Source organism: Papio anubis, chromosome 2 (assembly GCF_008728515.1).
Source record: "Papio anubis isolate 15944 chromosome 2, Panubis1.0, whole genome shotgun sequence".
Taxonomy (NCBI): domain Eukaryota; kingdom Metazoa; phylum Chordata; class Mammalia; order Primates; family Cercopithecidae; genus Papio; species Papio anubis.
In genome coordinates, this window is record NC_044977.1 from 161864570 (window position 1) to 161889783 (window position 25214).

Below are 25214 nucleotides of genomic sequence, written 5' to 3' on the forward strand. Positions count from 1 at the left end.
TGTAAATGAGAAAACTGAGGGAGGCATCAGGTCATTTAGCTGGAAGATCTAGGACTCATATTGAGGCAATCCAACTCCAGAGTCAGTGTTCTTCACCACTATGTTACAGGGCCATCGTAAAGTAGACTCCTCAATCAGTAAGGGCAAACTAAAACATTGTATCCCTAAATGAAAATGTGGATTGCAAACAGGTAAAAGGTTTTAAGTCTTAGGAGTGGTAAGATAACTAGCTGAAGTCAGAAGTCTTGGGATCTAAGTTATAAATAAGTGATACACATACTTAGGAAAATACAATCTTAAAAGTTTATTTACCAACTGTATTTGTTTGTCCATTTTCTGCAGCCATCATAAGAGGTGTTTTCCCTGTAGAGTCCACAGAATTGACTTGAGCATTATGGCTCAGCAGCAGCTGTAAACACTCTACATGGTCTGTGAAGGCAGCTGCATGGAGAGGAGTTCTGTGATAAAGAAAAATTGAAACGTATGACTAAATTTGAATGTTATATATGCTGGAAAAATATTCTTTAATTTGTGACATGCAGTTTTTAAGGGTTTACATATTAGGCTATAAAAGCACTGCCTGTATACAAACAAATAGGCTCAATGGAGCTCACTAATTTCTCCCATAGAAATTTGTACTTTCAATAATATAGAAGGTCTTAATTAAACTAGAACTAGTATGAAGTAAAGATTAATTACAAAATTGCTAAAATAACATTACATCATTAAAGGAAATTTTGAAAGAAATAAATCCTGACCTGAATACCACCACCTCTTACAACTGCTGGACTTTCTTCTAGCCTTTATTCCTATTTAGAAAACTTTTAACTTTGTTAACAATTATCTTTGGGAAACAAACAACTTCTAAAGAAAGGGGAAAAATTTACATTTTAAAATAGTTTAAAGGAGGAAAATTTCCTAAAATCTATAAATAGAAAAACAGTTTATAATGTAAAAATAATTGAGATCTTATAACAATTTATACTTGCAAATATAAAAATCAACTTTTAAATAATAATGGGTTTTCTGTAAATTCTCTCACACCAGGCCAGTAGTTAAAATTTATTTCTTATTGAAAATAAAACTTTTTTTGGGGCTAGGGCAGAGACAGGATCTCACTCTGTCATCCAGGCTGGAATGCAGTAGTGCAATCACAGCTCACTGCTGCCTCAAACTCCTGGGCTCAAGTGATCCTCCTGCCTCAGCCTCCTGAATAGCTGGGATCACAGGCATGTATCATCATGTTTTTTTTTTTTGGGTAGAGATGCAGGTCTTAGTATGTTGACCAGGCTGGTCTTAAACTCCTGGCTTCAAGTTATCCTCCCACCTCGGCCTCCCAGATTGTTAGGATTATAGGCATGAGCCACTGTGCCTGGCTAAAACTATTTAATACATAGTTGAATTCCTACCTTCCTTTTGAATCTGTGGCGTTCACAATGCTGGCACCTAATGTATCAATTAACATCTCAGCAGCACCTTCGTTGTCATTTATCCTGTGTAAGGTAACATGGTGATCATTCTCACAGCAATGGTGTATTTCTTAAAACACTCAAACCAAGTCTGATTCATTCTGGCTTTACTTACACAGCACAATGCAATGGACTAAAAGCATTTCCTTCCGTTTTCTGGAAAACTTCCTGTTCTAAAAGCAGTTCTACACATGTCTCGTGACCTAAATAGGTGTAAAGAACCAGATATTAAAATTCAAAGGAGATACTGGCAAAAATCACAGATACACATAAATGTTTAAAGGAAAAATGTAAAAGTCTCTCCCCCATCCCATCTCCCAGTTCCCCTCTCTGGAATATAACCACTGGTAGCTGTTAAGCCACCAGTAGTTCCAGAAAATTTCTAGGCATATACAACTGCATGCGCATACATACATACAGTTGGCTCTCTGTATCCATGGGTTCTGCATCCATCAATTCAACCAAACCCAAATTAAAAATACTTGGGGGAAAAAAAAACAGAGCAGACTTTTTTTTCTTGTCATATACCCTAAATACAGCAATTATTTACACACCATTTACATTACATTGGCTATTATAAGTAATCCAGAGATGACTTAAAGTATAGCAGAGAATGTGCATAGGTTATATGCAAATACTATCCCATTTTCTGTAAGGGACTTGAGCACCTGTTGGTTTTGGTATTCATAAGGGGTCCTGGAAACCAATCCTCAACAGCAAATGAGAGATGACTGTGCTATTTATTTTTTTAATGGCAATGGGATGTTTAATTCTGCAACTTGCTTTTTACTTAGTATTAACTACACATATCCTTCCATAATAGCATATATAGAAATATTATTATTATTTTAGACGGAGTCTCGCTCTTTCGTCCAGTCTGGAGCGCAGGGGCGCGATCTCGGCTCACTGCAACCTCTGCCTCCCAGGTTCAAGTGATTCTCCTGTCACAGCCTCCTGAGTAGCTGGGACTACAGGCACCCACCACCATGCCCAGCTAACGTTTTTCGTATTTTTAGTAGAGACGGGGTTTCACCATGTTGGTCAGGCTGATCTTGAACTCCTGACCTCAGGTGATCCACCCGCCTCCATCTCCCAAAGTGCCTGGATTGCAGGCGTGAGCCACCGTGCCCGGCTAAAATCTTATTCTTTAGTGTTCTGAAGAGCTTCACAGTATCAAAGTGTATGATAAATTATTTAATCTAATTATGGATTTTAAAGTAATTGTTAGTTTAAAAAAATTCTTCATGATATTATCAACAATGCTGTAATGAAACATTCTGGCATTTTTTAATTTTACTAAAACAATTTTTTGAGACAGGGTCCTGCTCTGTTGCCCAAGTTGAAGTGCAGTGGCATGATCATGGCTCACTGCAGCCTCAACCTCCTGGGCTCAAGTGATCCTCCCACCTCAGCCTCCTGAGTGGCTAAGACAACAGGTGCAAGGCTACCACATCTGGCTAATTTTTTGATATTTTGTAGAGACGAAGTTTTGCCATCCTACTTAGGCTGGTCTTGAATCCCTGAGCTCAAGTGATTTGCCTGCCTCAGCCTCCTAAAATGCTGGGATTACAGGCATGAGCCACCATGCCCAACATTTTGTTTTTATTTTAGGAAGTATTTTTGTAGGACAATTTCCTACCAAAGTGATATTGCTGTGGTAAAGGACAAGTATCCAGTCCTTGGTATTCTTGGGGGATGGGGTCCAGGACTCCTCACTGACAGCAAAAATCCATAGTCCCTTATACAGTTCCCTTGTACAAAATGGTTTATTTGTGTATAACCTATGCACATCTTCTCATATACTTTAAGTCATCTCTAGATTACTTACAACTTAATTCCATGTAAATGCTATATAAATAGTTGTTATACTGTATTATTTAGGGAATAATGACAAAAAAATCTGTACATGTTCAGCCTAACTATATTTCTGATCGACATTCAGCTGAATTCACGGATGGCGAACCCATGGATATGGAGGGCTGACTGTACTGATTATTGATCAATATCTGCTCCATAGTTTTTAACAGTAACTTGAAAAACAGAAAAATCCAAACTTCAAATTTTCTAACCCTAATTCCAGAGCCAGAGTTTTAATTTAATACCCTAATTACTACAACTAAAATGTTGCTTACTTCATGAGTTATTTGGGATCTACTTTAGGAATAAATTATATTCTTATGTGGCCTCTTTATATATTTTCATGGTTTAATATTTACCTACCAAAGTCTTGTTATATTTTCCTTTCTTTTTAAATTACTCAAACTTAATCAGCTTAAACTTTATCCTATAATTGTGGAAAAGTAATTTTCAGAAAAACCTGTAATTGTGTTCCATCTTTTGTCAGTTCTTTTCTCTAATCTAGTAGTTTTCAAGCGGATTTTGCCCATCAGGAGATATTGTGCGTGGCAATGCCTACAGACAATTTTGTTTATCACAACTGAAGGTGGGACAGTGCAACTGGCATTTAGTGGGTAGAAACCAGTGATGCTGCTAAACATCTTGCAATGCACTGGAGAGTCCCTTGCAACAATCATCTGGCCCAAAATGTCACAGTGCTGAGGTTGAGAAACTGCTTTAATTCCATTGTGCTGAATGTTAACTCATTACTAAGATACAGCAATGGAAAGTTGTCCATTGTTGACTTAAGAGCCTCCCATTCTCCAGGTATATGGGTGCTTAAGGTGTGGCCTGGGGAACACCCTGGGGTGACGCAAAAAAGATGTGAATAAAAACACAGATGAGAACCCAACTATTCTCTTAAATTAGCTATAAAGAGATGTACTACTCTTCTCACTAAAAAGAAAATACTTTTGGAAAATAGTTTTCATAAAAAAGATTATGTTAACATGTAATAGACATTATTTTTAAATAAATCAATAAGTATTTAAAATTTCCCAGTTCCAATTTCTAATACAGTCAGTATCAATCCATAGTTGCTGAGACCAAAGGGTTTGAGAACCACTCACTATCTGAGTACAGACTGAGAAAAGGGAACAGTGGGTCCCCTTGGTCACCTCCAGAAATCATTACTGGGTGATATTAAGCAGACAATCTCATAACTTTCTATCATCATTTATGAAAGATAGATAGGATGGTAAACTGGGTCCTCCTGAGTTTCAAAGGCTATTCTGAGGATGTTCAGAGCTTCATAAAAATGAACACATTTTTTAAAGGAATAAATAAGTATTCTTAAGTTCTGTGACTGAATGACTATACAAACTGAAATTGTGAACTTTTAGTATCTACAGCCAGTTTTTTCTAAAACTTGGCCATCATTTCAATTTTGAGAGAAAGGTTGTTTTCTGTTCTGTTGGAGTGCTTCCAATTTTCTTTACAGCTGTACAATAATTACTAAAGTAAAACCATTTTACATATTCTACTTTCAGGATGCCAAATTATAAAATGGGATTTTGGCTATAAATATGGTATTAATTTTAGACTGTCTATATAGTCGCTTACTGCATATAGCCAACACACATTTAATTCCTTCCAGCTCAAATTCAGCATCACCACAATTTTGCTACAGGCTGAAAATCAGACACATTTGTTATGATCTTTAAATGGCAACCACGCATGCAGTTCTTGCAAAATTCTGTCTCTTGTACAAAACGTGCTTAGAGTCTAAATTTAGTAGTGATAGAGTAGGAACTCACTTTAGGGAAACTGTTATACATATAGATCTGATAAGAAACATTGTAATAGAAAGCAACTCTCCAAAGGACAGTTACAGCCCTACATTTACAACTAAATGCTCTTCCTGAGGAAAAATACTTCACTGTGACTTTTCCAATGGTTCATCTTCAGGGATATATTTTTTAAAAAACCAAGCAATAAGTCTTTGCTTCTAAACAGTTTTATCTCACTGACTTTTTTACAGAAACACAACTCACATTTGTATATATTTTCCCACTATATTAGTTATTTTGGGTTTTCCTTATACTTGTAAAATGTCAAGTCACATTACAGAAACAAATCAAATATCAATGCAAAATACTTCTTTGTACTAGTATGAGTACTAGTCTCTGGCCACTTCACTACACTCATTTCTACTTGCCTTAGCGAGTAGAAATGGGAAAAAGAGAAGTTAAACCCCAAAGGTTTTATAGTTTCAAAACTGTTTTGGTCAAGGATTTAAGGTAGTAAAAAACAAAGAGACTAAACTAAGCTTGTTGAATGAGCAATAGATTTAACTATTCAAGTTTTTATGATACTATCAGTACTCAGCTGAAGGATAACCAACAGTAATCATAGGACAAACCTCAAGAACCCAAAATGTTCTCACAGCAAAAGAATGCAACTCCCAACTATGGCATAAGGACTAATATGAAAATCAAAATATTGTATCTCAGAAATACTTGTGAAAACATTTAATGAAGTTATAATTTTACAAGATTCAGCTTTTTCCTCTTTTGTTTTAACTTGATAACTTTGTCAAAACAGCTCCCAGTGAAAGAACTACGAAACAGCGTATTACAGAAAGATAGCAAATCTCAACTTCCTGGTAAGGCAGTCTGATTTTACAACAGACATTATACTTATTTATTTTAGTAAGTGGATATTTATATAAAGAGGCAATTTATATTTTCTCTTCACTTTGAGTGAAGGTTATCAGAATTGTGAACTACAGCTTTGTAGATCTGCTGTCATAATTAACATTAATCTTGAAGCTACACTGAAATTGAAAACAAATTTTAAAAACCTGTAATTTCTCTGCTAAAGCCTGAAGCTTGAACTTTGACAACACTGATGCTTGCACTATATATAATGTACCTGAGTTTTCTAAGATGATCAAATCTATTGCCCTGCACAAGGAAAAAATATCTCAACATACTTCATTACATAAATTATTTTAATTAGTGGCATTTCATAAGCCAAACTGCATTTTTAACATCTATACCTTCAAAGTAGCTTTATGCTTCCCTAAGTGACCTTTTGTGAGTCTACCTATAAATGCAATGACTATGACTGTGAGCCTGTAGGAGGCCAAAGAAAATCTTTTCTAACCATGTAGCAGAGTTTCTAATTCTCAGACCTGCTAGGGATTTATTCCTTTAAAAGACTGAGCATGGATATTAGTGGTAATATATGAATGTTATCTTGCAATGTGCTCAGAAAACATACATAGATTTCAGTTTAGAATGTGATACATTTCACTGTTTCTCCTACTTTTGGTCATTTTTCCCCTAATACGATTTTATTTAGAAAGTAAAAGAACATGGCTAGGTGCGATGGCTCATGCCTGTAATCCTAGCACTTGGGGAGTCCGATGTGGGAGGATTGCTTAAGCCCAGTTGTTTGAGACCAGCCTGGGCAAAATAGTGGGACTCTAAAAAGAAAAAAAGTAAAAGAACACAATCAAAATACAAGCACACTATATAAAAGCAATGGAAACATTGTAAAAACCTCCTAAAAATGTTAAATATTTGTTGAAATAAAGATCTAAGAAAAACTTCAGGCTACATGGTGGCTCATGCCTGTAATCCCAACACTTTGGGAGGCTGAGGTGAGAGGATTACTTGAGGCCAGGCGTTCAGAACCAGCCTGGGCAACATAGCAAGACCCTACCAAAACGAAAAAAAAAAAAAAAAGAAAAGAAAAGAAAAGAAAAGAAAAGAAAAACCTCAAAAATACTTCATGGCTTATCTCAGAACATCTTTGACAACTAGTATCTTGGCTTTAGCATGCCAAAGGACAGGAGTGAGCCTACATAGTAATTATTATTAGTAAGTGAGCCTACATAGATTATTCCCAAGGTTTTTGCTAATTTTAAACTTAAAATTTGCCTTATAAATGTCATTTTCATTAATATCTGAATATATTATACTAATCTCTGTTCAGCACAGAATGATATGCATTTGTGTTTGTATACTTAACCATTGTAGCAAGCCCAGTGAAGTGCCGTATATCCATGATTGTCTGCTATGGCTGGATTTGCATCCATAGATGCTGCTGACTGCAAAAGGGCTCCGAGAACACCAATGTGTCCACAGGCAGCAGACAGGTGTATAGGCGTCCGGCCCCTGGTATCCCGAAGTAAGCACTTAGCACCATGTTGAAGTAACGCATCTACACATTCTTCATGGCCTGTAACTGCCTGAAAGAAAATAATTTACAGGTAGTCAAACATATTATGCTAAACATTACATGCCAATTTCAGCTAATTAAAAACTTTAAAGACCATACTCCAATATCCTTCCATTAATTAAAGCCACTTATCATTTTAGGAGTAATTCTGTATTTTTATTGGAAGTGGTTTAAAAATTCAGTTAAAGCAACAACTCTGTTAAAATGCAAATAGTATGAAAAGAGGAAGAGAGAAACTTGGTATTCAGTGAAAATAATGATATTTCAAAGGTGAAAAAAGATTAAGGTGTATAAGAAAATAAGTGAGATAATGGAAAGTCAAACTGACATTAATTCTACTCAAAGTTTTAGAGTTTTAAAATTTTGTTCTAACATTGTTCTCTAGATTAAATTGTACTTTGTAATTGTTCAAAATTAGCATTTAAAAACTAAGATACTGAAAGAAATGGTAAAGACTATTTGACGAACATTTAATGAAGAGAAAATAAACATAACCTAGTTCAGTTCTAGGTAATATGAAGTTATAAAGGCTTTTTGAAAGGAAGAGCATATTTCTGCTTACCCCTCTATGCAATGCTGTCCTTCCCCACTTATCTTTGGCATCTACATTTGCTCCTTTGTTCAGCAGTGAGTAAACACAGTCTGTGTGCCCGTTGAGAACAGATAGCATCAGAGGCGTCCTGAGCAACAACAGGAATAGGTTCAGTGCTATCACTTAAGACTGTACTCTGGTTTTCGAAATACGCCCTTCTGCGATGCAACAATTATTTATCGAAACTTACTGTCCATTTCCATCTTGAATATCTACTGCATTCTGTGGCTCTGCATTTCCTATTAATAGCCGTAAGCATTCTGAATGACCATTTGTTGCTGTAAAGTGAAATTTAAACATTTCAGTAATTACATACAATGATAAAATAGAAAATGTCCATCTTAGAGCACATCTTCCAGAATTTAATTTTGGGATAGTTTCACTGAATTTAATATGCAAGAATGAAAACTATAGGTACAGAGAAGGTTTCTACGGCCTTTGATTGTTAAAGCTGAACAAATATGAATTCCTCACTGTAAAACATGACAGGCAGACTGCCCACCCAGCACCCATCCCCTATCATCTGCCTTTAAAAGAATGCTCATTTTATTTAGCTGTCTGGCAGTGTGGTCAGGAAGAGTGCCCTGCCTCCAGCAAAGGGATGATATCATGATTAGACCAAGTTAATCACAACAACCCCATTCTCCTCTGACAGCGATCAGTTTTAAGGTGAGCAGCACAGGGACCAGGTCTGACTACTGAGATGCTGATAAGTCTAGAGGCTGCTGGGAAATACTTTTATCTCTGATAATGAAAAGCCCCCATTCCTTTCTGATTTTAGATGCAATCCTTAAAAGTAGCAGCAATGATTCCTGCAACATGAATGCAAATGTAAGAGAATAACAGAATTTAATCCAGAGCTCTGACAACCAATCCTGGAACTGAATCTGTCTTTGGATATTGCCTTTTTTTTTTTTTTTTTGGAGACAGAATCTCGCTCTGTCGCCCAGGCTGGAGTGCAGTGGTGTGATCTTGGCTCACTGCAACCTCTGCCTCCTGAGTTCAAGCAATTGTCTGCCTCAGCCTCCTGAGTAGCTGGGATTACAGGTGCCCGCCACCACACCTGGCGAATTTTTTTGTATTTTTAGGAAAGATGACGTTTCACCATCTTGGCCAGGCTGGTCTTGAACTCCTGACCTCATGATCCACTCGCCTCGGCCTCCCAATGTGCTGGAATTACAGGTGTGAGCCACCATGCCCAGCTTGCCTTTGGACATTGTATGTGAGAGACTAAACCCCTTAAGCTATTTTCAGTAGGGTACTCTGTTATTTCTGGCTGAAATAATTTCAAATGATATATATATAGTACAAGAAAAATTATACATCTAAAGAATGCATGTGTTAAGTCCAAATGCATAAAATGGGCAAGGGTACAAGTAGAAGTAGTCCAAAGAAAAGAGCTTTTGAAGTAAGTTAAATCCTCTGCAAAATTCAGGTCCTGTTCATATATATAAAGTCTGAAGTTTAAATAAATACATTAGAAAAATGTATCGTGCATATGATACAGAAAGAACATCTATCACTATTTCTTCTAATTAAAAGATGACAAAACTAGCAAAAACAAGTTAGGTGCCAAATATTCTACAGTACGTTCCGACAGTTATATTAAATACTAATAGTTATTAAACTTGTGGCTTAAACCACCTCTCCCACCCTAGTCCAATTTGTATGCTGCACTCTGCCAGCAGCTCTCACAGCTTAGCAACAAAAAACAGTGTCATAACACCTGGGGATGTTCAAGAAGATCTTGTTTGGCCCAGCATTTTTCAAATCAGTTCTTTCACACTCAGTGCACAGTAGCTATTGATGAACGTTTGTGTCATCTAAATTCAATACCCAAACACCAAGCACAGCATCACTGTGGGAAAGAACTGGTAAACCTCCAGAAAAAAACCCTCAGTGTTCTTTTCATGGCTTATAGACGCTCTCTAAAGATCTCCAAATTTGAAAGGCATCTACAGATACAAGGCTTGCATTTATTGAATAGGTAGGCACTAACAGTAACCTGTGGTTCTTTTTGTGGGTAGGATTTATGCTGAACTATATGGCATTGGTTAACTACTTCTAAGGGACTGGCTAATGTCTCAGTTCAGTATTTACCTATTAAGAGTGCAACCACTCCATGCAAGCTTTCAATTAGTTCTGCATATGATCTGCAATTATAATTTTTCTAGTGGTAGATTAATATTTTTAAAAAGTACTTATTTTTCACAGACCTCATCCAGTGTACAAAATTTATTTTTATTTTATATATTTTTTTATTATACTTTAAATTCTAGGGTACATGTGCACAATGTGCAGGTTTGTTACATATGTATACATGTGCCATGTTGGTGTGCTGCACCCATTAACTCGTCATTTACATTAGGTATATCTCCTAATGCTATCCCTCCCCCTACCCCCTCCCCACAATAGGACCCGGTGTGTGATGCTCCCCTTCCTGTGTCCAAGTGATCTCATTGTTCAGTTCCCCCCATGAGTGAGAACACGCGGTATTTGGTTTTCTGTTCTTGTGATAGTTTGCTGAGAATGATGGTTTCCAGCTGCATCCATGTCCCTACAAAGGACGGGAACTCATCCTTTTTTATGGCTGCATAGTATTCAATGGTGTATATGTGCCACATTTTCTTTATTTTATATTTTAGGAACAGGGTTTCATCATGTTGCCTACAGTGCAATCAAACTGAGCTCAAGTGACCCTCTTGCCTCAGCCTCCCGAGTTAGGTGGGGAATACAGGCATGCGCCACCAAGTTTTGCAAACTGATATATAACTTCACTCTTTTTCAGAATAAGATAACAGCAAGTAATGCATTTTAACCTCTTGTTCAAACCATATAGTAGTGTATATACATTTATTAGCGGTTCTAATCTATTATTAAAATATTTTTCTCAGCCCCACTTGAACATCTGATAGCTTTGAAAGGCGGCTCTGGGAGCAACAGTGGGTGTTATCAACCATCTTCTAAAATGTAAGCTTCCCAAAGGACTAGAAAAAAAAATTCAAATGCATTCTTAAGGATCACGCTATAAAAATAGAGAGTTGTGAATCTGCATCTGCCAGTGATACACAGTGGGTAACAAGTCATTTCACTGACTTGGTTATAGACTTTCATATTTTAACCTATCTGCTACATCATAATATCACAATATGGAATAGTTCTTGCATAAAGTAATTGCTCTGTAAAGCCTGTCTGCATAAATGTTTAATGCAGTACACTGGTAAAGTAAGTCAAAATGTGTATCACTTGTTAAATGAAAGATGATACCAATCTAAAATAACTTCTACCAGAAAGAAATACTGCATTGTTTTGTTGATAAAGTGTTTCAGAAGTTAGATTATTACATAAACCCAACTTCCAAGGCAGAAAATTTTTTTAGTGATGATAATCTTGTTGTTGATATTCCCTGAGAATACAATCATTTTATCACTTAAAGTCAAAATTTCCCCAGACAGTTGTAGTTCCTGGTAATCTCCTTGGGTCTGGAAACTTTTGAAGAGCCAAGTTGACATTTTTCAGCTCTTCAGGCCACTGGATTTTAGAGGGAGACGTCCAGAGATAAGTCCAGGCTATAGCACAGCCTTCAAAACAACACAGGGGCATCTCTGATCCTGCCCTACCTAAGCTTTGGCGGTAGTGGGGCTTCTGTCTGGAGAAATGCCCTCAAAGGGTAACCATTAGGTGTGACATAGAATTGGCCAATGTTAGCATCTGCAGCCATCATCAAAAGATGAATCCACTGCCACTGCCCCGTGAGGGGCCCCTAAAATTGCAGAAGGTATCAGCAAGGAGGCTGCCCAGGCTGTTTTCCAAGAGAGGCCACAGGAGGAAGGGAGCTACTTGGGGGCACTTAAATCTTTTGTGCAGAGGAGCTTCTTTTCATGAGAGCAGGGGAGTTTTAATGACTTCTTAAACACTTGTGTGGGACAGGCTTGAGCATGAAGGAGGTTTTAAGCCAGGCACAAAGTTAGTTTCAAATACTAGTTAATAAATCTATTTTTATTTCCTTTTTTGCACAGAAGCTGGTAATCTAGGACCTACATGTAAACAACTTTATATGAATATTTTTTGTACTTGGTTTACTTGGATTGGTATAATACACTATATTTAAGTTCCTTGAATACTGTGGATACTCCTAATGTTTATGAATGACTGAGGCTTTGTAAATTAAGGGACATTTGTGTGAATAAAGTTATTTGGTGGGGTCAAAGAATCCATATGATTTGGGGGGAAAAAAAAAGGCAAAAATTTTAAAGACAATTAACCAGAAATATTATATACCAGAAATTGAAAGAGATTAGACAGGAAGTAATAAATAAATCAAGCATAATATCCGGCATACCTGCTGCATGTATAGGTGTCCTCTTCAAAATGTAATCTTTTACTAAGATTGAGGCTCCCTGATTAATGAGTACATCCACACATTCAACATGGCCCTTAAATGCTGCAAGATCTAGGGGTGTTCTTCCACTACTATTTCTGACATCAAGATCTAACAAAGACTGTACCAACACTTCCAGTGCTTGATGGTGACCATGGTAGGCCTAGAAATAAATAAAAATGTAAATTTTAAAAATACGTATTTAGACTGACTTCCTAAATACTTAAAAAAATGTAAATAAGCAAACTTGTCTTCATATTATCATCCTATTTAAGATAATCCAAACTTCTACAGTGAGAATTCAGGAAGTTAACTACAGATTTTTCTAATAATCAACATAGTAGGTTGGCTACTGTGGTAGGGAATAGGCATTCTAAAAATAATAAAAGTTTAAATGACAGGTGATCTTTTCATGAGTATACAATGCTTGGCTCATGGCAGACATTCAATGGATGTGTGACAGGGATTTATTCAAGCCTTGATTTCAAGTCTGATTCCAAAAAGCCTGTTTTTGTTTTGTTTTGAGGCAAGGTCTTGCTCTGTTGCCCCAGCTGTAGTGCAGCGGTGTGATCATAGCTCACTGCAGCCTTGACCTTCTGGGCTTAAGTGATCCTCCCACCTCAGCCTGCTGAGTAGCAGGGACCAGAGGTACACGTTACCACGCGCAGCTAATTTTTCTTTTAATTTTTGTAGTGATGAGGGTCTTGCTATGCTATCCAGGCTGGTCTCAAAATTCCTGGCCTCAAGTGATCCTCTTACCTTGGTCTCTCAAAGTGCTAGGATTACAGGCAAGAGCCACTGTGCCCAGCCAAGTCTGTGTTCTTAATCACAGTTCAGTGCTCCACATCAACTCCAAAGACAGCTAGCAACTTGAGTTGAGTCAGTGCTTGAATATTCTGATTTCTCAAATTAAACTGACTATACCCACCCCATAATGTGCCATAGCTAAAAAAGAAGTAATTCTTTTAGCAAAGAAATATGTAACTGAGCCCTGCTTGAATATCACCACATACCAGGCACTGTCCTAGCTGTACAAGAGTAAGACTGAAGATTTGTCAGACTGAAGTTGCCTTATTTTTTTTTTTTTTTGAGATGGAGTCTCGCTCTGTCACCAGGCTGGAGTGCAGTGGCATGATCTCAGCTTGCTGTAACCTCTGCCTCCCTGGGTTCAAGCGATTCTCCTGTCTCAGCCTCCCAAGTAGCTGGGATTACAGGCGCACACCACCACGCCCCAGCTAATTTTTGTATTTTTAGTAGAGACAGGGTTTCATCATGTTGGCCAGGATGGTCTCGATCTCTTGACCTTGTGATCCATCCACCTCAACCTCCCAAAGTGCTGGGATTACAGGCGTGAGACACTGCACCTGGCCCGAAGTTGCCTTCTTCATACAGTCTAATAAAAGGGCTTTCCAGAAAAGTCATTTCAAAATCCAACATGGCAACTGAACATATATTATTTACACTGGACTAAATGCTGAGCAGGACATAAAGAAATAAGTAAACTTCAAAGGACTACAATGCCATTTCTCGTAGAAACTGTCAGAAAGTAGCAGCAAGAGATAACGTCGCTCTGGGCCTTACTGATCTCTTTATAATGAATCTGTGTAGAAACTTGATTACTTAAGCTTGACTATCTCAAAGATTAAAGTGACTATAGGTAGCAGAATTCTGTTTTAGGATATCTAACTTTGTTCCTCAATACTAGGTCAATGAAAATCATGCTACTGAAAGAATGAACTCTGAGGAACCATACGTTATATAGAAGACAGTATACAAAGAAGAGGTTAGCCAGTTGCGGTAGCTAACACCTATAATCCCAGTACTTTGGGGAGGCTGAGGTGGAGGGATCATTTGAACAGGAGTTTGGGACCAGCCTGAGCAACAGAGTGAGATCTCATCTCTGCCAAAAAAATAATAATAATAATCAGCTGGGCCTGGTGGCACGTGCCTGTGGTCGTAGCTACGCAGGAGGCTGAGGTGGAAGGATCACTTGAGTTTGGGAGGTACAGGCTGCAGTGAGCTGGGAATGTACCACTGCACCCCAGCCTGTGTGACAGAATGAGATTATATCTCTAAATAAATAAAAATAATAATAAATGAAGTTGGGCATGGTCACTCACACCTATAATCTCAGCACTCTGGCAGGCCAACACAGGAGGATTACTTGAGGCCAGGAGTTTGAGACTAGCCTGGGCAACAGTGAGACCTTATCTCTACAAAAAAATAAAGAATTAGCCAGGAATGGTGGTGTGCGCTTATAGTCCCAGCTACTCAGAAGGCTGAGGGAGGGAGGCTCACTTGAGCTCAGGAGTTCAAGACTGCAGTGAGCCGTGATTGTGCCACTACACTCCATCCTGGATGACAGAGTGAGACACTGTCTGAAAAACAATAGAAAAAATAAATAAAAAATAAAAATGAAAAGACAAGAGAATGAATAGGAGCCATGATGATTTGCCACAGAGCCTCCCCCCATGATATCCTCGTATGGGACTGAGAGAAGCAGCCCAAATGTCCAGTATGAGCAAAATTAGGAATCAAGACCAGTTTCCCTGAGCCTCAGATCAGTATGTTTTTACTGTACCAAGTTGTCCCGAATGGGAGAGTTTCGAATAAGAAATTAAAGTAACTTCTCAAAACCTCCTATAGATAGATATGAAAAGGAAAAGTGGTGGTATAATCATATTTCATTGCATCTAATTACTAAATTATTTCAATTTTTAGCTTAAAAACACTATTTAGTATACTCATGTCACAGCAGCGCTTATTCATAATAGCTAAGAGATGGAAGCAACCCAGCATCTATTGTCAGATGAACGGATAAAGAAAAATGTGCCATATACATAATAGAGTATTATTCAGCTTAAAAATGAAGGAAATTCAGCCACATGCTACAACATGGATGAACTCTGCTAGATGAAATAAGCCAGTCACATAACACAAAAAAATACTGTTATGATTCCACTTAGATGAGGTATTTAGATTAGTCAAATTCATAGGAACAGAAGGTAGGCTGGTATTACCAGGGACTGGGGAAAGGAGAAATAGGGAGATGTTTAATGGGTACAGACTTTTAGTTTTAATCTTTACAAGATAAAAAAGATTCTGGAGATTGGTTATATAGTAATGTAAATATACTTAACACTGCTGAACTGTACACTTAGAAATGGTTAAGAAGGTACGTCTTACGTTATGTTTTCTTTTTTCTACCATTACTACCATATACACATACAAAATCTCTGACAAAAAAATAGTAATTGTGAGAGGGAGAGAGAGAAAGACCAACCCACTGATCAATGTATAGCACATTGTTAATTTGCAAGCACAAAAAGAGAAACTTGCCAAATTGAAGGGTGGCGAGAATACAAATGAGAAATTTCTAAGGAAACAACATCATTAAACTGATAACTAAGTCCTAAAGACTGCAGAGCTTTTGGGAGTCTTTAACATGCTACTTGTTGAACCTCCGCAAGGGGGAAATAGTCTGGCACCTAGAAAGTGCTCAAGAAATGACAGTGAAATTATTATAATGAGAATGATGCTGCTGCTGCTAATGCTGCTCAGTCTTCATTTCTTTTCATCAATAGTAAAATGGCTATTTTTTCCATGCTGGCTTTGCCTTGTCAGACTTATTTACTAATGCATGTCTGGGAGAGGTCATGGTGTTTCCAAGGACTCAAAGGGCAAAGAAGTAGAAAGCTTTAAGAATGCTTTCTTAGTTATTGAGAACATGATAGGAAGTATCATGGGGAGAAACGGCAGAAAATTTAATGTATATATGTCAGTGTTAAAACACACGCAAGGAGAGTATTAAGAGAAAAAATAATAGTACATATGAAAAGAAACATTCAAATGAATCACTGAACTTGTAGTGCTCCACACTGAATTAAGGATACATCCTTACAAGCATTTTACTAAAAATCAGGGATCTCACAAACAGCTGGTGACAGTACCCTGGTCTCCTGATTCTCAAAGTACCCCCCATTCCCTACAACTCTAACATGCTTTGTCTCAAAAATAAATTCTTTCAGTACAGAAAGCTAGATTAGGATCTACTTGAAATTTAAGGTAGTAAGTTCTCATTTGACTTAAAAAATTGTCACATTCTTCCCTAACCTTCTTCATTTAGTGATTGACACTGGAAAAAAATTTAGAGGAGTCTTAAAGTGGAAGAGACATAACAGACAATGTAGCCAAATCCTATAGTGTGAGCAACTGAAGGACCAGTGAACACACAACCAGTTAGCATCCCAAGATTACAAAGTAAGCAAAACATTGTAGAAATACTACAGAATGTGTGTGTATACCATCTGCTTAGCCAACTTATAAGGCATTCCACTAGGGCAGCACATTTTAAAATTCACCATCACAGGCATATTGTCTGTATTTTCTCCCTTTGTCTCCCCAGAAGGCCCTGGGGAAAGCCTAAGGATCATTGTCCTTTTTTTTTTTTCCCCCAAAGCAAGAAACAGAAAAAACAAAAACCTAGCACATTAAATAATTCTCTGAATTAAAGAAAGTTCTCAAAGTTTTAATTCCATGATAGCTATTACATGGACCAAAAGTTTATGGTACTAGTTTGAGTCAACACAAATAGGTATTAGATATTTTCAGTAAATCAGCCATCAAGTTGGCTATGAAGGCAGTACTCACAGCCAAGTGTAAAGGGCTTATTGTTGCTCTATTATCTGAATCACTCAGCATGTCTGTTCCTGAGGTTTCCATTAACTGAAAAAGAAGAGGCATTTTAAATGTCAGAAAGACACACTACAGCAATTATTCTCTCCCACTCCCCCAGTTCAAATCCACTTTAGAGTATTACTTGGCAACTCAGCAAACTTATAAAACATGATTATTATGAAAGTGTAGTAAGGATAAGGAGCACAGACTAAGAGCTTTGAAGACAGGCTACAAACTAAGAGTTTGGGGGAAATGCTACTTAATTGCCACGAAGTAAACATCTTCCTTCCCTCTGTACACAAGATTTCTGTCACCATCTTTGCGCCTAATATGTAAAAACACTTTCAGCTTTAATGACAGCAAATAGATAAACATAACTGGTAGGAGGGAATTGAGTAATACTAATTGGTGGGAGGTAATTGACTAATACTTACAACATCTAGAGGAGTTTCACTTGCAATCTGAAATAAAGGTCAAAACAAAAATATTTAGCTTGGGAAGTATTCATCTATAGTAAGTCTCAACTTACACAGGGCTTTGCTAACTTTTACTCTAAACCTGTGCTTCATTTGGCTCCAAAAAATTAGATGTTTTGAATAAACAATTTCATATCACAATAGACATCAAATCTATATACACAGGTCTAAAATTTTGGTGTGAAGATCCATAATAACGTAGGAAGACAGTTATTTTTGTAGCAGGGCTCTAAGCGCTATATTAAATTGTCAACCTCCCTTTTCTTTTGTATCTACTCTCCTTGAATTTTATTTCCCCTTGAAGGGAAGCAAAGTTTAACGTAATTTAATAAGGTAAGTCTAAATAAGAGAATCTTTAACCTAAAGTATCTGTTACAAACATGAGAGTATCTTTTCTTTGACTTTCCTTCTGGTTTGGTAAATCTGGGTGAATGGTGGTATTATATTCCAGAATCAGACCACAGTAGAAATAAAAACTTTCTTTGTAGAAGTGGAGTCTCCCTTATTAGGAGGGGTTGTGAAATAAATGCACCTTTTGGAATTCCCTAAATATATGGGGGATATATCCCTTTCACAGGGACTTTTATTTCTCACATAAGACACAGTTATAGTCTTTTAGAAACTTATGAGAAATATTTATTTAAAGGGGCAGGAGAATACTGTAGACATGAACATGGGGTAATCAGTAGCCCTCTTCAGAGATCTAATTTTCTCCTTTTTTAAAAAGAAAAGAGAATGAGATATATCTTACTAAAACAAGTATGAACTTAAGACGTATATAAATTCTGAAAATGTTAGAAAACAAAATGGAATTTGTTTCTTGATCCATTTATTCTCATTTTTGTTATATTATTAGACTATAAACTCACATTAGGTCTTTCACAAGCATTCAGGAATCTTACCAGCTGAAGACATAGACGGTGACCATAGGCAGCTGAATAATGAACTGCATTGTATCCTTGCTTATCACGGATCCCTGGATTTGCATCGTTTCTTAATAAGTATTCCAGGCACCTATATATAACAATAACATACTGAAAATTCTAAATCCTGCATGTTAACCAATGATAAAAAAGAGTCTGAAATTAAAAACTGACAATTTTTCTTATACTTGAGTAATATAAAAATCGTAAATGTATTACACTATAAAAATCTGTCATTTAAATAACATTGACTAAAGTATCATAAAAATGCAAATGAAACATTCATGAGAATCTTCTTGATTCAAAGTGGATACCTCAAAAGTCTGTCAGACGGCTTTTTTAACACATGAAGGCTCTTTTTTACACAGTCTGTATCTATACCACCACCTAAACAACGTTGGATAGGATTAAACTTTTGGTGGTGGTGAGTACATAATATTGGCAATATTACTATTTATCTATCTAGAACACAGAATGAGTAAATTTTTCATCATGAAGCTCAAGAAAGGATGTTAAACAAAACAAAACCCCAAGAAACCAAGGTCAGAACTCAATGAAACTGAATTAGAGGACTAAGAAGAGGTATATAAACAGAGTAAAATGGTAAGAAGGTATCCATAAGAGATACTTCATTTCATTTCTGTGATATTAAAATAAGAAGAAAATAATTTTAAAAAACACTGTATGTAAAACCACTATGGAAAACTGTCCAGAGATTCCTTAACGAACGAAAAGTAACACTACCATTTGATCCAGCAATCCCATTACTGGGTATCTACCCAGAAGAAAAGAAGTCATTATTTGAAAAAGGCACTTGCACATGTATGTTTATAGCATACAATTCGCAATTGCAAAAATATGAAACCAGTCAATTTAGGCTATCTATCAATCAATGAGTGCGTAAAGAAAAATGTGGTATATATACACCATGGAATACTATTCAGACATAGAAAGGAACAAAGTAATAGCATTCGCAGCAATCTGGAGTTGGAGATCATTATTCTAAGTGAAGTAATTCAGGGATGGAAAATGAGTATCGTATGTTCTCACCCATAAGTGGGAGCTATGAGGAGACACAAAGGCACAAAAATGACAGAATGGACTTTGGGGACTCAGGGGGAAGAGTCCCCAAATTGTACCCAATATGTAGTCTTTTATCCCTCATATTTTACTCCATGTGAGGGATAAAAGACTACACATTGGATACAATGTACATTACTCAGGTGACCGGTGCACCAAAATCTCAGAAATCATCAATAAAGAACTTATCTATGTAACCAAAAACCACCTGTTCCCCAATAACTATCGAAATAAAATAAAAATAAATTTAATCATGTGTTTTTTTGGTCATTCGTTCTGTTTATGTGATGGATTACGTTTATTGATTTGTGTATGCTGAACCAGCTTTGCAACCCAGGTATGAAGCTGACTTGATCGTGGTGGATAAGCTTTTTGATATGCTGCTGGATTCACTTTGCCAGTATTTTATTGAGGATTTTCGCATTGATGTTCATCAGGGATATTGGCCTAAAATTCTCTTTTTTTGTTGTATCTCTGCCAGGCTTTGGTATCAGGATGATGCTGGCCTTATAAAATGAGTTAGGGAGGATTCTCTCTTTTTCTATTGTAGGGAACAGTTTCAGAAGGAATGCTCCAGCTCCTCTTTGTACCTCTGGTAGAATTCGGCTGTGAGTCCATATGGTCCTGGACTTTTTTTTTGGTTGGTAGGCTATTAATTATTGCCTCAATTTCAGAGCCTGTTATTGGTCTATGCAGAGATTCAACTTCTTCCTGGTTTAGTCTTGGGAGGGTGTATGTGTCCAGGAATTTATCCATTTCTTCTAGATTTTCTAGTTTATTTGCGTAGAGGTGTTTATATATTCTCTGATGGTGGTTTGTATTTCTGTGAGATTGGTGGTGATATCCCCTTTATGTGTCTATTGGTGGTTCGTATTTCTGTGAGATCGGTGGTGATATCCCCTTTATGTATCTATTTGAATCTTCTCTCTTTTCTTCTTCATTAGTCTTGCTAGTGGTCTATCTGATTATCTCAATAGATGCAGAAAACGCCTTCGACAAAATTCAACAGCCCTTCATGCTAGAAACTATCAATAAACTAGGTACCGATGGAAAGTATCTCAAAATAGTAAGAGCTATTTATGACAAACTCACAGCCAATATCATACTGAATGGGCAAAAACTGGAAGCATTCCCGGATGCCCTCTCTCACCACTCCTATTCAACATACTGTTGGAAGTTCTGGCCAGGGCAATCAGGCAAGAGAAAGAAAGAAAGGATATTCAATTAGGAAAAGAGGAAGTCAAATTGTCTCTTTTTGCAGATGTCATGATGTATATTTAGAAAATCCCATCGTCTCAGCCCAAAATCTCCTTAAGCTGATAAGCAACTTCAGCAAAGTCTCAGGATACAAAATCAATGTGCAAAAATCACAAGCATTCCTATACACAAATAATAGGCAGAGAGCCAAATCATGAGTGAACTCCCATTCACTATTACTACAAAGAGAATAAAATACCTAGGAATCCAACTAACAAGGGAAGTGAAGGACCTCTTCAGGCAGAACTACAAATCACTGCTCAACGAAATAAAAGAGGACACAAATGGAAGAACATTCCAAGATCATGGAGAGGAAGAATCAATATTGTGAAAATGGTCATACTGCCCAAGGTAATTTATAGATTCAGTGCTATCCCCATCAAGCTACCACTGATTTTCTTCACAGAATTGGAAAAAACTACTTTAAAATTCATATGGAACCAAAAAAGGGCCTGCATTGCCAAGACAATCCTAAGCCAAAAGAACAAAGCTGGAGGCATCATGCTACCTGACTTCAAACTATACTACAAGGCTACAGTAACCAAAACAGCATAGTACTGGTATCAAAACAGATATATAGAGCAATGGAACAGAACAGAGGCCTCAGAAATAACACCACTGCAAGCATCTGATCTTTGACAAACCTGACAAAAACTAGCAATGGGGAAAGGATTCCTTATTTAATAAATGGTGCTGGGAAAACTGGCTAGCCATACGTAGAAAGCTGAAACTGGATCCCTTCCTTACACTGTATACAAAAATTAACTCAAGATGGATTAAAGACTTAAATGTAAGACCTAACACCATAAAAACCCTATTAGAAAACCTAGGGAATACCATTCAGGACATAGGCATGGGCAAAGACTTCATGACTAAAACACCAAAAGCAATGGCGACAAAAGCCAAAATAGACAAATAGGATCTAATTAAACTAAAGAGCTTCCGCACAGCAAAAGAAACTATCATCAGAGTGAACAGGCAATCTACAGAATGGGAGAAAAGGTTTGCCATCTACCCATGTGACAACGGGTTAATATCCAGATCTACAAAGAACTTAAATTCACAAGAAAAAAATAATCCCATCAAAAAGTGGGCAAAGGATATGAACAGACACTTCTCAAAAGATGACATTTATGCAGTCAAGAGACATATGAAAAAATAGTTATCATCACTGGTCATCAGATAAATACAAATCAAAACCACAATGAGATACCATCTCACGCCAGTTAGAATGGCAATCATTAAAAAGTCAGGAAACAACAGATGCTGGTGAGGATGTGGAGAAATGGGAACTCTTTTACACTGTCGGTGGGAGTGTAAATTAGTTCAACCATTGTGGAAGACAGTGTGGCGATTCCTCAAGGATCTAGAACTAGAAATACCATTTGACCCAGCAATCCCATTTCTGGGTATATGCCCAAAGGATTATAAAGTATCATGCTACTATAAAGACACATGCACACGGTATGGTTACTGCGGCACTATTTGCAATAGCAAAGACTTGGAACCAACCCAAATGTCCATCAATGACAGACTGGATTAAGAAAATGTGGCACATATACACCATGGAATACTATGCAGCCATAAAAAAGGATGAGCGCATGTCCTTTGCAGGGACATGGATGAAACTGGAAACCATTACTTTCAGCAAACTATCACAAGATCAGAAAACCAAACACTGCATGTTCTCATCATACATGGGAGTTGAACAATGAGAACACATGGACACACGGAGGGGAACATCACACACCGGGGCCTGTCAGGGGCTGGGGGAGGGATAGCATTAGGAGAAATACCTAATGCAAATGATGAGTTGATGGGTACAGCAAACCACCATGGCACATGTATACCTATGTAACAAATCTGCACATTGAGCACATGAAAGTATAATGGCACACAAAAAAATTAATTAAAAAACATTATATAGGGCCGGGCTCAGGGGCTCATGCCTGTAATCCCAGCAGTTTGATAGGCTGAGGCGGGCAGATCACGAGGTCAAGAGATCGAGACCATCCTGGCCAACATGGTGAAACGCTGTCTCTACTAAAAATACAAAAATTAGCTGGACATGGTGGCGTGTGCCTGTAGTCCCGGCTACTCGGGAGGCTGAGGCAGGAGAACTGCTTGAACTTGCGAGGTGGAGGTTGCAGTGAGCCGAGATCACACCACTGCACTCCAGCCTGGTGACAGAGTGAGACCGCATCTCAAAAACAAACAAACAAAAAACAAACCCACCCCTGACCCCCACCCACACACAAAGAAACACAACAGTATATAGGCCATAATTTATAACTTTAATAAATTTTATTACGGCAAGAAAAAAAAAAGGCACTGAAAGAGAAATGAAAAAATTCTCCCTTAGTTTGGTACCAGTGATCTTGGGCCATAAAGGTGAAATAGCCTCTGTTTATTCATTTGATACATGGAGAAGCCAGCTAAATAATCTAAAGTCTATTCACGTTCAAATTCCAAGTCTATAATTATTCAGTGATAATTTGTTTGGTATTCAAATATGTCTACCCAAATATTAAACTACCTGGGGAAAAAAATTCTTTAAACAAATACTCCTTGTTAAAAGTTTCCAAAATCACACTGAAGTCACATAAAAACAAATGAAAAGAAATTCTAAAGCAATGTAACTAATCTTTCAGTAACTCTAGCTCACAAATATATGAGAGCCATTATTTCAAGGCTAACACTTATTTCCTTAAATGCTGAATTTCTTAAAAAGGTTTAGATCTCTTAGAAATTACTTTCAGAATCTTTATTGTAATATCTTCAGTGGCAGCAAATATTTATCATTAAGTGCAATTTTGATATTTATGTTCAGCTAAAATTCTTTGGAATCAAGCATAATAAAAAAATAAGATTAAGCTGGGTGCAGTGGCTCATGCCTGTAATCCCAGCACTTTGGGAGGCGGAGACAGGCAGATCACCTGAGGTCAGGAGTTCAAAACCAGCCTGACCAACAGGGAGAAACCCGTCTCTACTAAAAATACAAAATTAGCCAGGCGTGGTGGCGCATGCCTGTAATCCCAGTTGCTCGGGAGGCTGAGGCAGGAGAATCACTTGAACCCAGGAGGCGGAGGTTGCAGTGAGCCAAGTCTGCACCATTGCACTCCAGCCTGGGCAACAAGATCGAAACTCTGTCTCAAAAAAAAAAAGGTTAAAGTGGGTATCACTATGATAAAAACAAAACAAAACAAAACCCAAGTCTGGCTCTAAAGTAACAAGACTGGTGTTTTGTTTTGTTTTGTTTCACAAACTAGCTCTGAGGACATGTCAGGAAAAGGAAGCGTTTCAGTCAGTGTGTGAACTCTGTTTGTACATAGCCTTCGTTGGTGCCCAATTCAGAGGACAGTGCTCACTGGGATGTAGAAAAAGCCTGCAAGTCTGTAGGAATACTTTACAGGCAAAAACATTTTACCCAAGGGCATTAAAAAAAAAAAAATTTTAATCAAGTTCTCTAGATGTTGGTGATAAAACAGAAATGGTTCTCCCTTACTAAGACCTGAATACAAGACTTATTCTAATATAATTTCTTCTACTGGCATACCTTTCAGATTTTGCTAAACAATATAAATTTTCACAATTACTCTGGGTAAGCATTATCTCTAACAAATGAAAAAGATTACTGACACTAAGTTAACTTTTGACTTTTCCCAAATCCTTTTGGCTAGAATATGGCAAACCAAGGACTAAACCACCTCAGGTCTTCACTTTATCCATTGTTCTACGTTCCCACAAAGTTTTGGAACAGCGGTTAATCAGTTACAGTTATAAGTTAACTAGGTGCTTATAAAATACTGAATCACAAAATTACTTGATCTTGAAAATGTGGACTTCATTAGAGGATGGGGGCAGGAGAGTCTGTCTACTCTTTTTTCTGCTTGTACATTAACACATGCTCATTTTATAAAACCCAGACAATTAAGAAATGAAGATTCTCTATAATCTGTCCTCTGAAATAAAATATATACACAAAATCTGAAAAAAATACTTAAGGCTAAACAATATTCTGTTATAATTTTTCCTCATTGTTAGGCAAATTAAGTATCTTCATCCCCACTAACCACAAAGGTTAAAATCAGAATGCATTTCAAATTATTTAAATTTATCCTACTCTTACCCTACCACTAATGAACTCTACCACTTTGAGTTCTAATGCAAGTTCAGACTGATTCAAGTTCATGTGTCCCATGGCTGGTCAGAGCCCTGGGTAAGGACGACTCAGCCAGGAAAACAGATGTGGTATTGTCACTCCCAGAGGCCCTC

General features: G+C 37.3%; 1 protein-coding gene across 12 annotated transcripts in view; it reads right to left on the reverse strand.

The window, feature by feature from the left end:
• The window catches only part of ANKRD28 (ankyrin repeat domain 28), a 190118-nt gene that overhangs the window by 10671 nt on the left and 154233 nt on the right, over positions 1–25214 (reverse strand). For all 12 annotated transcript variants that reach the window (XR_002520558.2, XM_021934884.2, XM_021934887.2 and 9 more), the window contains 10 exons: positions 18582–18693; positions 17638–17664; positions 17177–17251; positions 12488–12689; positions 8336–8423; positions 8116–8233; positions 7344–7563; positions 1585–1672; positions 1410–1493; positions 313–458 (listed from right to left, as the gene is read on the reverse strand). Coding sequence is in view for 11 of the 12 variants with exons in the window: in XM_021934884.2 (XP_021790576.1) it covers positions 313–458; positions 1410–1493; positions 1585–1672; positions 7344–7563; positions 8116–8233; positions 8336–8423; positions 12488–12689; positions 17177–17251; positions 17638–17664; positions 18582–18693 (1160 nt within the window). In the remaining variant the exon portion in view is untranslated. The remainder of the gene's footprint in view (positions 1–312; positions 459–1409; positions 1494–1584; positions 1673–7343; positions 7564–8115; positions 8234–8335; positions 8424–12487; positions 12690–17176; positions 17252–17637; positions 17665–18581; positions 18694–25214) is intronic.